A 13,440-nucleotide genomic window follows, 5' to 3' on the forward strand; every position below is an offset into this window, starting at 1 on the left:
GCGGGGGCAGCGCCGCTAAATCAGGAAAGGTGGGCATGGGGAGGGGATACAGCCTCCGGCTGCATCAACCCGCATCGATCCCAGCAGCTCGGGAGGACCGAGCCCACGGCGAGGCAAAGTTGACCCCCGCAAAACCTCTTCTTTTGCAAGAAGGTGCGCAGAGGTAAAGCCCAGCGGCGGCTGGTGCGGTACAGTACCTGCAACTGGAACAGCCCCAGGCGGTGCACAAAGGGGGGGGGGAGAAAAAAAAGAAATAAATCAAGAGACAGTGAGAATCAGCTTCCTTTTTTTAAGCCCTGAAGGGAAATCAGCTGGCTAGCTGTGGGCAAGAGAGAGGGGAGTACACACGTCCCCTGGCCACCACAGGAGATGCAGGGGGGACGTTTCGGGGGGCTGGGAGGGTATTGTTGGTCTTTTTGCTCACTGGCAGAGCAGTTTGGGGCTGGGGGAAGACAACGAAGGGTTTTACCCTCCGTCTGCTGGCCTAGAGGTGGCCTGAGCCAGGATGCACTAATGCGCCCAAGTGTGGGGTCCCAGCAAGGAGCAGCGCCGGCCACCACCAAGGATGGAGCAAGAGCCCCGTGCCGCTGCCCACCCCTCTTTCTCTGGGCATTACAGGCGTGGGCGAGCAGGAGAGCAGCACAACGCCCTTTCACAGGGTGCTTGAGAGACAAACCATCCCCATCATAACGCAGGAAATCGCCTAAGGGCAATCATCGCAATTAATCACATAAAATCATTGATATGAAATCATCAGCCCACGCAGCCTGTTGGGAGGAAGTGTCGCCTAGAGCAAAGAGCAAGGGACGGGGTCTCACCAGCCTCTGCCTGGTTTGGTCAGAGGCGCTGGACATGTCCCATCACTGCAGCGGCCTCAGCTACGAACGGGACAAGGATGCTTTTCTACAAACACACCGAGATCTGTGCCTCAGAAGTTCAGGGTGAGAGCCAGAGGCTGCTTCTACCCCGCAGCGCTGCCCATGACTGCCCCTGCCCGCCTGGGTGCTCCCCGCAGCGCCGAGGACACCCACCTTCCAGATGCTGGCCTCCTTCCCGTAGACCACCGCCATGCTGCCCACTTTGTTGGACTTGATGAATTGCTTCTCCGTCTTGTTGAGCTCCTCCGACACGAAGCCCATGAAGGAGTTGTCGGGGGTGTGAGCTGTGGACACCAAGGGGAGAAGACACATGGCTGGACAGATGTTTTTGGGGACCTCATCAGGGTTGAGGACTCAGCCCCACCGCAGCACAGGGGCTGAGACAAGCCTGGCTCCAGAGCCTTGCTGGAGCTTGGAGGAAATCCTGGGGGTGCTGGTTGACAGCAGTGTGCCCAGGTGGCCAAGAAGGCCAACAGCATCCTGGCCTGTATCAGCAATGGTGTGGCCAGCAGGAGCAGGGCAGGAATCGTGCCCCTGGTCTTAGCACTGGTGAGGCTGCACCTCAAATCCTGTGTTCAGTGTTGGGCCCCTCACTACAAGAAGGATGTTGAGGTGCTGGAGCGTGTCCAGAGAAGGACAACGAAGATGGTGAGGGGGCTGAAGCACAAGTCTTATGAGGAGCGGCTGAGGGAACTGGGGGTGTTCAGTCTGGAGAAGAGGAGGCTGAGGGGAGCCCTCATCGCTCTCTACAACTCCCTGAAAGGGGGTTGTGGTGAGGTGGGTGTTGGTCTCTTCTCCCAAGTAACTAGTGATAGGACGAGAGGAAATGGCCTCAAGTTGCGCCAGGGGAGGTTTAGATTGGATATTAGGAAAAATTTCTTCACTGAGAGGGTGGTCAGGCATTGGAACAGGCTGCCCAGGGAGGTGGTGGAGTCGCCATCTCTGGAAGTGTTCAAAAAACGTGTGGATGTGGCGCTTCAGGACATGGTTTAGTGGGCATGGTGGTGTTGGGTTGCTGGTTGGACTTGATGATCTTAAAGGTCTTTTCCAACTTTAGTGATTCTGTGATATGAATCCCCACCCAAGCAGCTCATAAAACACAGACTTTGCAACCCGCCCAAGCGGCTCTTTAAAAGGTACGGCATTTTTAAGGCATCCAAATGGGTTCTATCCAGCCAGAAAAAAGCAACATTGAGTTAACCAGCACCCAACAGGTCACCAGGCTCCTCTCACCAAGCACATCTCCTTTCTTTGCCACAAGCAGATCCAAATCACTGAGCTGCCTTTAGAACCCCAGCTGAAATAAAACCAGGCTTCGCAACCAAAACCACCCCGCGTTTCCCGTCCCGGGAGCTGCAAGCTCCCAGCTGTGCCCCGTGTTTGGCCCGGGCTGGGCTGGAGCCAGCCACCCATCACGGAGGAAGCAGCCAGGTCTCCCTCCCCTGGAACGTTTCCATAGCCCAAGAGGTGGCCAAGCAGGCCGGGGGAAGCCGGTGCGGCACCAGGGAGGACGGCACTGCCCGTGCGTCACCTCCCGAAGGAGGCGAGACCTGCTTCTGCGGTGCCTGCGAGCCCCCGAAACCGCCCCGCCGCGCCCCCGTCCCCCACTTACGGAACATGGTCATGAACTGGGTGGGCTGCAGGTTCCAGTAGCCCCAGTTGGTGCGGTAGCCGCGCAGCGTGGCGTACTCCTCGTGGTTGTAAGCCGGCTCCGTCCCGAAGGTATCGATGACCCGGACGCGGCACCTGGGAGAGGAGGCAGGACCGTGGTCACACCTCAAGGAGCTCCGCTGGAGAAGGTCCCGCTGCCAGGGACATCTGGTGTCCCCGGGCAGCTCATCCCCTGTCTGCTCCCCCAGCAGAGGGTGCAGGGACATCCCAAGCAGTCCTTCCTAGCCCCCTGCTCCCTCCCAAAATGAGCAATCTCCCCTTGCAGGGCTTTCATCTCCCTGAGGGTTGTGAGAATGACATATCTCCTGAAGACTTGTTAATGCTTTTCCCAATATCCTGGGAATGCTGAGGCAGGCATTACCAGCACAAGACCGAGAAGAAAAGGGGACCATCAAGCAAGGGAAGAGCAAAACAAGCTGAATGCGAGAGCAAACGCATTTATAATAAAAGCAATAACCCTGCTTGTCATTTTTCTCTCTAATAAAATTGCGTAGGATAGTGGAAGAGATGGGAGAAAACATAATAAATAGCAGGACTATCAGCACTAAATTAAATCGCATATTTTCCTGGCTGATGATGTACCAGAGGATGATGACATTTGTCTTGATGCCGAAGGAGCCGGGCATGGGGCTCTGCTTCTTGCAAATAGAAAAGGTTCGCGCTTTCCTCTGTGGGGTGGCCACCCCTGTCTGCAGGCGCAGTACCTGGAAGCACACGTGCACCGCAGGCACACCCAGGGGTTTTTTTTCCCCAATTCAGTCTCTTCTAATGAGGTTTTATCTCAAACACGTGAGGCTCCGGAGCAAGCAGACCTCCTCGTGCCATGGCAGCCGGGGACACGGCACAGCACCAGCTGGCAGAGCAAGGCAAAAATCAAAGGTGCAATCAAAGGGTCCAACTCCTGGGATGTGGGGCTACCCTTCGAGGTCATTAGCATTAGTCTTTGCTTGCTAATTAATGAAATGGAGAGTAAGAGAAGGGAGTGGCTTTGCTTACCTGTATTTCTTAAAGGAGAGCCCCATGTGCTGCTTCATCTGTTGGAGACCGTGGTAGTCGGTGTAAATCAGGTCGAAAGGCAAAGGATTGGTCAAGGGGCAGTTTCCCCGTCCTGGAGGCACCCCTAAATGACTGGGGAGAAGCAGGAGGGACCGATCAGCCCCCCAGCACCATGAAAGCCCTGCAACACAACCACTCATTTCCCTGCCCGATGCTTAACAGGGGCCATCAACAGCTCCCCAGGTGACGGAGCGGGAGGAAGATCGTTCTCCTCTCCCCAGTCTTTATTTCTTGGGCCAAAAATGGGAGGGTTTGGGAAGTCCTGGTCCCTCCCCATCTTTGCACCTGCTCCAGCCGAGTTCCTGCTCCTCACACACGGACGATGAGGCTTTTGCACAGCGTTCGCAGCCAGGGCTCACCAGCATCTCGTTCAACACCCCCCGCACCTCTCCAGATTTCGTTTGCTTTCATTGCAATCACACCAGCGACAGACTTGCAGAGCCACGTCTTTTCCCTCCTCCCTGCCCGCAAGGCTCCCAGCTTAGCCTAAATCTCCCTGCTCCCAGTCCCGTATCCCGCCCGATGCAAACACCACGCACCCCTTCTCTTACTCCAGTCCTTACTCCAGGTACCCACCGCACCCCTGAGCACCCTCAGATTCTCCTCGATGCTGGTGGCACTGCCTGTCTTTGGATGTTGTGCACACTTCGTTACTATTCCCCATTTTTTGTCCCATTTACGAAATAGTGCAATAAAGGCAGGGTGGCTGGGCCTGGGGTCTCGCCCAGTGGGTTGTCAGCCAGTTCCTTACAGCAGCCGTATTCAGCCCCGCTTCCCTCCTCCAGCCGATAAAATGCATTACGAAAATCCAGATAAACTCGTTCGACTGCAAGCTCTTTATCAAGATCATCAGTTGCGTTGCTGCCAAGGTGATATGTGATTAATACGGCACGATACAAGGCTGGTAAACCTGCAGCATGTCTGCTTCCATTTTCAATTGCCTCTGTGAACTGATGAATCCCCCTCTCCAAAGCTGTTCCACTAAGTGTACCACTGATGTCAGCCTGACAGCCCATCTGCTCGTCTGGACCACATTGCCTCCTCCTTCTCAGAAAAAAAACAACTGTGACACCTTCCAGCTTCAGCAGGTTTCTCAAAAATCCTTGTTACGTGTACTTGTGATTTCTGAGTGCCAGTTTGCTCAGAAATACAAATGATCCACCCCTCAGTTTCAATGCTCTTGTATTTTTTGCCTCCTAAAGACAGTAATTCCTCATCCTCACCCTCATAATCCCACTCACACCCCAAGAGCAACAGCAATATCCTCATGGAAAACCAAAATGTTGAGACAATTTGGTCTGCCCAGGCTCTGCCACACTCCCACAGTCGCTCCGCTTTGTCCTCAGTCCTTCTAACGGGGCTGAGGGATTTATGTTTTATTTTACAAGTCTGAGCTCAGGCAGTGTGAAATCTCACCCCTCGCTCCTGCCTGCCAAGATGTCTGTCTGTCTGTGTTTTCTTCTGGGCTCTTCACTTACTCCTAGCACCTATCTGGAGATGGGAATTTATCCCAGCCGCCCCTATCAGTATTTTCCCTTTTCTTAGAAATAAAAGGCCTGGCCGGGTTTTAAATTCCCAGGCTTTGAAGCCTTCACTCTGTGACCTCTCTTACTGGTTCTCCTAATTTCTCTGCATTTCCCCTTCTGAACTTGAGAATCCTCTTTCCAGCCCTACCCGGATTTTCTCTGTCACCCAGCTGAAGCTCAAACGGACCCACAGTCCAAGGGTCCATCCTTCGAGGAGCACTTCCACAAGGTCCTCATCCGCTGCCCAGACCCACGACGACGCACAGCATTTCACCTATCGATCCCATGGCTGCTTGCAGAGGAATTTGATGGCTCTCCCACCCCGGGAACAGCCAAGTTATACAGTTATCACAAGCATTTGCCCTCCAATCTCTCACTAGTCTTCACCAACACCACCAGAAGGGTCATGTGTAGCCAGTGAAACCGGTTGGCCATTATAGCTCCAATAAAGGGCTCTTGGTCTGCTCCTGGCCGTATCTCCCTCTTCTTCTGATATGACTTGTGAGCCTTTCAGCTTTGGGCAGCAGGATTCTTCTTCAAGCCCCATCCCGACCTGAGACCGGTAAAGGGTCATCCCAAACTCCTGACCATGACTGTGACTCCAGAGAGCGAGTAAACGTGGAACCACATCACTTGCCAAAGGCAGGGAAAACAGAATTTCGATTTAAGGCAAAGAGCTGCATTTGCAGCCGCTTCATTGCTCTTGTCACGAGGAAGATAAGCGTCAGCTCGGGGCAGCCCGGCCGGGGCCGCGCAGGGGAAACGGGTGGCAGTTTTATCACTTTTACGCACAATTTTACACAACCTGGCTGACTGGGAAGATGGCAGGAATGGAAAGGCTCTCACCTCCAACAGCCACCTCAGTACAACAAATAGAGCAACAAGGAGACCCACCCCTCCCGGGCAGGCTGAAGCAGAAGAGGAACTTTTAAGCCAGTAAAAAACTCCAGGATTTTATAGAGATTTAATGCTAAATATCACATTTGCTAGCACATGTACTGCTTTTTCCTCAGTCATCAGGAACGTGTATTCAACAGCTACGATTACTTTGCTGCTGGAGGATGAGCACAGCTCTGCTGACCCCCCAGGCCGGGCAGCACCTCGTGCTCTGCTCCCCTGGGTGCCCCTCAAACCACCCCTCAATTTTAGCTAAAGCTGATCCATAAACCTTGTATTTAACTGAAAATCCCCAAATCATAATTCTTCTCTTCCAGCATACCCCATCCTCTCACTGATAGGCATCACACAAGCCGCTGCGTTACAAAATCATCCAAAATTTTAAAAAGTCCTAACCAAGCTTGGCAAGGGGCTGCGGGAGACGGCAATTAGTGTATCTCATAACAAAGCCTCCAAAAAACTTTCCACCAGTTAGGCAGAGCAGGTCTGGCTCCCCCGGCTCCCCCTCGGCACCGCAATCTGCCGCGCATCCCCTCTCGGGGTGTTCGTGACTTGCCACGTCCATTTATAATCCCAGCGCCAAGGCTGCGAGGCAAGAATAGATCTAAAAGCAGGACTGGCATCTTTGAAGCAGAGCATCTCTCTCATTTACACCCCTTATCCTTCCTAAACACTTTATAACTTCTGATTTTAATATTCCAATCATGCAAATCCAGGCTGCACCTCCAAGGTGGGGCGTTTTTTTTTTTCCAGTCCTCCTTATTTAAACATTCTTTATTCAAGCTTTCATCATTTGCCAGTTAAGTCAACTAATTTTCTACTAAACCCAATTTCACTCATGGCTGGAGTGAAATTTCCCCGATTTTTCCTTGTGCCATGTACTATTAATGGCGCTTGAAATTACACAAATAAAATTGATGAGCGCAAATGCCTTGTCTCAGCCAGCGCAGCCAAGAGATTTCTTTTTGAAAACCTCTTGACCCCAGCTCCTGGAGAAACCTCCGGGTGCTCGTGCAGCCCTGGGGGCTTGTCGCATCCCGGCACCCAGGATTAGTGCGTCGGCTCAGCCCTCGCTCCCCTTTGGGAGGGAGCAGCCGAAGCAGCTTCAATCCAAGTGGATGCAAGCGCCGAGCTCGCCTCTCCGCCAGCTGCCTCCACCAGCTGTGCCTACTCCAGAATAAATCTCCAGCAGCTTCTTGTCCTCCTATTTTCCCCTTATAGGTACTTTAATCAGCCGGGGGATGCATTCCCTTCCCGAGCGCGGTGCAGCCTCTCTGAAATCAGATGACTGCGGGGTTATCTTTACATCCCGTTGACCTATTTTCAAATTAACCCAACGTTTTCTTCCACGTTATCACTCCTGCGCCTGAAAAGTCCGGCACTGAATGGATCTCATGGGCATCTGCTGGCAGGCTGGGCCATTATGCTATATTATATTTAATTGCACCTTCTCTGCCCGCATCTGCTGTCGTCAGCGAGGCAGACGGCAGCAGGGGAGATGGAGGAGGGCTTCTGTCCTTTCTGCTCCCTTGGCTTCTCCCTGTCTACAGGAGCCCAGCAAGCACAGGGCCGTCGTCCAGAGGATGAAAGGCGCCTGAGCCGAGCGGCTCCCGGGGGGCTGTGACAAGCCCATCACGAGCAATTTAAGGTGTAAATAGGAGCCACTGAGACGAACACCCCATTGCACGGCCTCTGCTCCCAGCTCTTCTTCCTGCTAGAAGGGACGCTTGATGCTTGATGACCTCAAAAGCGAGGTTTTTCAAGCAATTACAGTATGCTTTTTAAGCCACCTGCAATGGTTTTACTTTTGCAACAGGCTTCTGGACCGTCTCTGTGGCCCATCATCGGTCCCCTGTGACACAGCCCTACCCAGCCGAGCGGGGAGGTTCAGCAACTAATTTATTTATTTCCAAGGTCCAACAAAAACTTGTTTTCCTGTCATGGCAGGACACAGCACTTGCTGGAAACCTTTGCAGCATGTCCCCAGAAAACAGCTAGCTCCGAGTTTTTGCTGGTCAGCTGAGCAGCAGCAGCTCCAGCAGGTCCGGGCAGGGCTCTGCCGGGAGATCCCCTCCGCCGGGAGATCCCTCGGGCTGCCAAGATAAGCCATGAGGATTGATGACTGCTGGATGCTTTGCATCTTACAAGGGGATTGAAAGCCTCCAGAAACGGGGAGTCAACAGTCCTGCAGGGCTGGAGGCTGGTTTTGATCCAGGGGCTCCTGGTTGGACCATCTCCGGGTGTGCCGAAACCTCCATCATTGCCCGCCCAGAGGGGCTCTTTGTTCCTTATGGAACAAAGCAGAGGTTTCTGCAACGGCAAAGAAGCCGGTGAGGGAGTCATCATTTGGCTACAAAATAAACATATTTCACAAAGGAACGCAATTTAACAGCTCCATAATTCCTGCTAATTTATGTACCTTCCTCTCCTACAAAATGAAGCCCTCCAAAGTGGAAGAAATCCCTCCCTGCTCCTCGCCCCGGCAGGGCGGCTCATCCCCGCTCCTCACGTGGCTGCTGCCGGCAAAGCTCCGAGCCGCCTCCTCGGAGGCATCGGGAAGCTGCTGTAATTAAAGGGAGCAGCTTTTGCAGTCTTGTTTCGAGGTACCTGGCTTTTAATTGCGGAGCTGCGCAGCTGCAACTCTGCAAGCAGCTGTACCCGGCTGGAAGAGGGCAGAAGGAGCCGGGGAGGTGATGGGATCCACCGTCCACCAGCGAGACCCACCCTCCCTGCCGGGCAGAGTCAGACCCTGGGGGAGCGCAGGCGGGTGCCAGAGCAAACAGCTCTTTCTGGTCAGAACTTCACCAAATAATGAAGAAACCTCCCAGGAAGGGAAATAAATACATGGGCTCCTCCAGGGAGCAGCAGAAGCTGAGCACTCACGTGCTCATGGCACCTGGGCAAGACCCTCAGACAGATGGGCTGTCCCCTGCTGTCCCAACTGCTCCAGCTGCTCAAAGGGACAGTTTTAGCCAAATCTTCACAGACACCACTAGAGCAAAGCCAGCTTCTACCCACTAACACCCCAGACCCCTGGCTACCCCATCAGCTAAGATACGTCTGCTGGAAATGTGTCCCGATTAAACTACGGACTGGAGAATCCCCTAAAGCTCAGACACGCAGTGGAGCACAATGTGCAGCATTTGTGCAACCCCTTGGTTCAGCCTTCATCACCTCTGCCTTTGCACGGGTTCGCAGCGGTCGAGTACCCGCTACAAGAGGCATCACCTTCAGCTCCCACCGAGACCTGTAACCAAACATCGCGCCCTTCCGAAGCCCGCAGCATCCCATACGCAACCGCGTCCCAGCACGAACAACCAGCCTGGCCAGGTCACCCTAATAGCTTACAGAAACACTCGGTCTCAAGTGACGGGAACATCCGATGCCACGCTAAAGGCTGAGGTTTCCTCCGCACCAGTGTGGAGCTGATAAATCCCATGGGCACACCACGCAGCTCCATCAAGGACCACACGCAGTTGGTCACTTCTGGCTGTTTCCATGAGCGATTCCTGGCTCGCCCGCACAACCTCAGGGCTGTATTTGCCAGCTGGTGAGGGAAGGTGAAGCCTAGAGCTTGGGCATCGCCTGAGTTTTCATGTGAACAGATGCAAGCCAGAAAGATGGTTTTTATCTGCCAGGAAATAATTAGAAATGCCTTCGTCTGGACATCGTGTTTCCATTTGAACAGCCCTTTTTGCAGCCTGAATACATCTCAGTGACTGTGGAAAGCACAGGAAAATAGCAGCTATAGTCAAGTATGCGCCAGGCAACAAGAGGAGAGCGGCGGCAGTGGGAGCTGAGCCTCGTCCCGCGGCGGTGCCAGCCCTCCCGGAACGCGGAGGGCAGCTTGTCACTCAAGCCACACGCAGACCACTGCTACGGCTCGGCAGGGAAAGGGCTGCCGGCACAGGACACAAGCACGTGCTGAAAATTAAGTGCCTTGCCACGGCCAGTACTGGGAGTCCAGAACTTGACACTGGAGCAATTAAGCTCCGAGAACACTTTGTAAAGCCCTGACCCCAGGAGGCATCAAATCCCATTTTCTTCGACTTTCTGTCCTGCCTTATGAGCAGTTAATTCCAAGGGGGACGTTGCAAAAAGCACCTTTCAGCATCGCAGAGATCGATACTCCCCGTGGCTCCAGCAGCTCGCAGCACCGCACCCCCGCCTCCCCAAACCTCCCCCTCAGCCCCGCAAAAGCAGCCGGAGGTGCCAAGCGTGAGCGTCCCCACCACGAGCTAAGGATGGGGGTAGGACCCGGCGGCCCCCGCAGCGCCCGTTGTGCCCCTTCTCCTGGGTGAAAGGCTGAGCGCAGCCCTCCCCGCCTGCCCCTGCGGCACGGGCGCTCCGGAGGAAGAGGCTCGGCTTGTTGCGGCTCTTGCACTGGCGCTCCGAAGGCGCTGCTTGTCATTTTCCAACATCTACTTCCAAGCTGCCTCATTAACAACCCAGCTCAGGTCTTTCAGGCACTTCCCACTCCTCCCCTGCCCATCAACACGCACACACTGGCCTTGATTTTCACTCCCCTGAAAGCACGTTTTAGCTACCAAAGCGGCACAAGGGGTCTTTAGCAAGAATCAAGTGTTTGCATTCAGATTTGGGATCTTTCCCTCCTCCCTGCTTCAAGACAGGGCTCAAAATGCTGCCGGCTCCCTCCGCTGCTCCCACCCACCCAGCACAAACCTCCGACGGAAAACAACTCCTGCCTCCCTGCTCCAGCTCGCCGCGTGGCTCTCCCCTCGGGAGCGGCACGAGCCCAGCGATGCTTTGCACCAGCCACCAGATAATCCCGTGTTTCACCTCCTGCCTGTGTCAAGACACGTCCGAAGCAGCTCACGAATTCACCGGGAAATGCAAAAGAGGACAAACACCTGCACTTAGTTCAACCACAGGAGAAAAATTAGCCCCTGGTAGGACACGGCAGCGGAATTCACGCTTTAAGGGCTACAGTGGGCAAAAGATAAGCTAGCCCTAGAAGAGCGGGGCTGAGCTCAGCCGTGCCGATCTCAGACCTCGCAGGGCGTTTGGACGGTGCCGAGCCGAGCTGTGGAGCCAGCCTGCAGACCCCCGGAGCCCCTTGGCTCCGCTCCAGATAAGCGCTGGTGCCCCGAACCGGGGGAAGAAGCGTTTAACACCCCCGCTATTCACCGCTTGGCATCTGCTGCTCTTCCCGTCGGAGCCCGCTGGCCTGGAGGGGTGCCCAGCGCAACACGGTCACGCTCCCGACCTGTTTTCACCCCCAGCCCTCCATCACCAGCTTTTTGGACCAGGGACTCACTTTTCCTCCTGGTCTACCTGATTCCCCAGCATTTCAGACCCAATGCTGACCACCGCCTCCGGGCACTGCTGCATTGCAATCAATATAGATGCTAATAATGAACAGCGCTCAGATAACTGCTGGCTGAAGTGTAGGCAGGCAAACCTTCCAGTGATCCCTTGCCCATGATCAATACACCTAGAAAAATCAGCTCAGAAATTCGAAGAGACAAAAAACAAACCAGGAGAGAGGTTATTCCATGCTGAATAATTTATGGATGCCAGCCTTTGCTCCGTGAAGGCCGTGCAGGGCAGAAGCAGCCACAGCTCTGAGCTGTGAAGGGAGCGGGGGGTGCCAAAGAAAAATGAACAAGAAGTGGACTCAAAATTTCACCTTGCTGGAGCAAAATATCCCCAAACCCACCCCGATGGTGGTGCCTGCCCTGCGGCAAGCTCAGCAAGAGGTACCCAGGATGGGAGAGGACAAATTTACTCCCGGTCTATAGCGGAGCAAAGCTTTGCTGCTTCAGGAAGGTACACGGGGGCAGGAGGGATAAGAAGTCACTTGGGCTGACCCTTCCACAGCGACATGGCTCGAGCTTCGCTTCATCCCCCCGTCCCAGCTCCAGCTCTTGCGCGTCCCTCAGCTCTCTGCGTACCAACCCCTGCCCAAAGCTGCGACTACAGCTTAAGTCCCCTCCAGGCTTTAACGAAGTACGCAAGGTTAACTATTAGCACAGCTCAGGATTAATTACCGGTGTTCTGCTAAGCCTCCTGCTCGCTCGTGGTTGGGCAAAAGCTTATCTCGGTGCTCCTCAGAGCCACAGCTAATGCCGTACCAGCCCGATAGCAGGGACGCTGCTGAGAGGTCGGCGAGCACAGAGCAAGAGTGCTGGTCCCCTCGGGGGGACCCCTGCTCCCCCTCCAACACCCACATTAACCCATCTCTTGACGGGCTGCAGGAGGGTCCCAGCGAACACCAGGCTCGGTCTCCAAAGGGACAGAGGGGACCCAGCTATAGCCCCAGGTCCTGCCTCCGCTCACCCCAGCCCCATCAACGTGGAGGAGGACCCACAACGAGGGTGTCCAGCATTTAAAATGTCATCAAAGCCGGGCACTCGGGGAGGTGGGGCCGGTTTCTATCGCTGGGACAGAGAGAAGTGCAAGATGTGCAGCCCCAGCCCGGCTCGCTCGCTCCCCGTTGCAGCTACGACGGGGAAGAGATGGAGCTGCCGTTCCCAGGGGACACATCCAAATATCCACGTCAGAAAAGGTCTCATCACTGCCAACCGATGTCGAAGCTCCCGCGCTTTTGAGAAAGGCAAAATACTACAGGCAGCAACGCAGCTCTCGCCAGAGTCACTCGCGGGGGAAACGGATGCTGCAAAACCCCCGGTAAGACTCAGCCAGCTCCTTCCCCTCATTAAACGACCACCGCGAGGCTCTTCGTTAAAAAACACAAACGAGAACCACACAACACCACCACAACCCTCCCAGCCATTAACTTTTTTCATCCTTGAGTACACAGATATTATTTAACACGTCAATTCAGCTCAGCACGCCACGTGGAGATCGTCGTGATGCATGCCCGCCTCTTTGAAAATCTGCTGCCTTTTGCATTGGGACCAGGATTATTTTTTTGAGTTAATTAGTTGGGAGCTAATTCTGTTCATTAATTCTGAATGCCGCAGGGGCTGGGTTGGGGTTTTTTGCTGTTTTTTTTCCCCAGGATTGTTGTTTTTATTCACTCCCTTTTCAGCACGGCTCATTATGTGGCCGATGCTGGCTTAGCATCGCCCAATACCTGCCCAGTCCCTGAGGCAGCTTCAGGCTTTTCTCGCTTTATAACCCATCCTACCTCGCCTGTTCCCTGGCACTTGCCCTCCAACTCGAGACATCTCGTAAGAGGCGAGGAAATCCTGCGAGGTTACAGGCGGCAGAGGCAGCCCAGTAAAAACAGAACCGCATCAGCAGGGAGGAACGCGGCACACGGTTATCTTCTCCCTTTTACCCTTCCCATCTCGTATTGGTCCCTCTTGGACACAAGGTGCTGTCTAGAGACACTTGGAGGGTGGCCCGGCGTAGCTGTTTGCACATTCTCACCCTGCATCGCCCCATATCCCACGGCAGAGAAAGCCCATCCCTCTGTGGGACGC

At 54.5% G+C, this 13,440-nt stretch overlaps 1 protein-coding gene across 2 annotated transcripts in view; it reads right to left on the minus strand.

The window, feature by feature from the left end:
• MGAT5B (alpha-1,6-mannosylglycoprotein 6-beta-N-acetylglucosaminyltransferase B) overlaps window positions 1–13,440 on the minus strand; it is a gene marked incomplete at both ends in the record, with an annotated part of 67,877 nt that overhangs the window by 13,405 nt on the left and 41,032 nt on the right. Inside the window, 3 exons of one of the 2 annotated variants that reach the window (XM_082007953.1) lie at window positions 1,032–1,162; window positions 2,491–2,624; window positions 3,546–3,677. In XM_082007953.1, the coding sequence (XP_081864079.1) occupies window positions 1,032–1,162; window positions 2,491–2,624; window positions 3,546–3,677 (397 nt within the window). Of the gene's footprint in view, window positions 1–1,025; window positions 1,163–2,490; window positions 2,625–3,545; window positions 3,678–13,440 lie in introns of both variants that reach the window. The other variant, XM_082007952.1, reaches the window with a different exon arrangement.

Source organism: Phaethon aethereus, assembly GCF_964289735.1.
Source record: "Phaethon aethereus genome assembly, chromosome: 18".
Taxonomy (NCBI): domain Eukaryota; kingdom Metazoa; phylum Chordata; class Aves; order Phaethontiformes; family Phaethontidae; genus Phaethon; species Phaethon aethereus.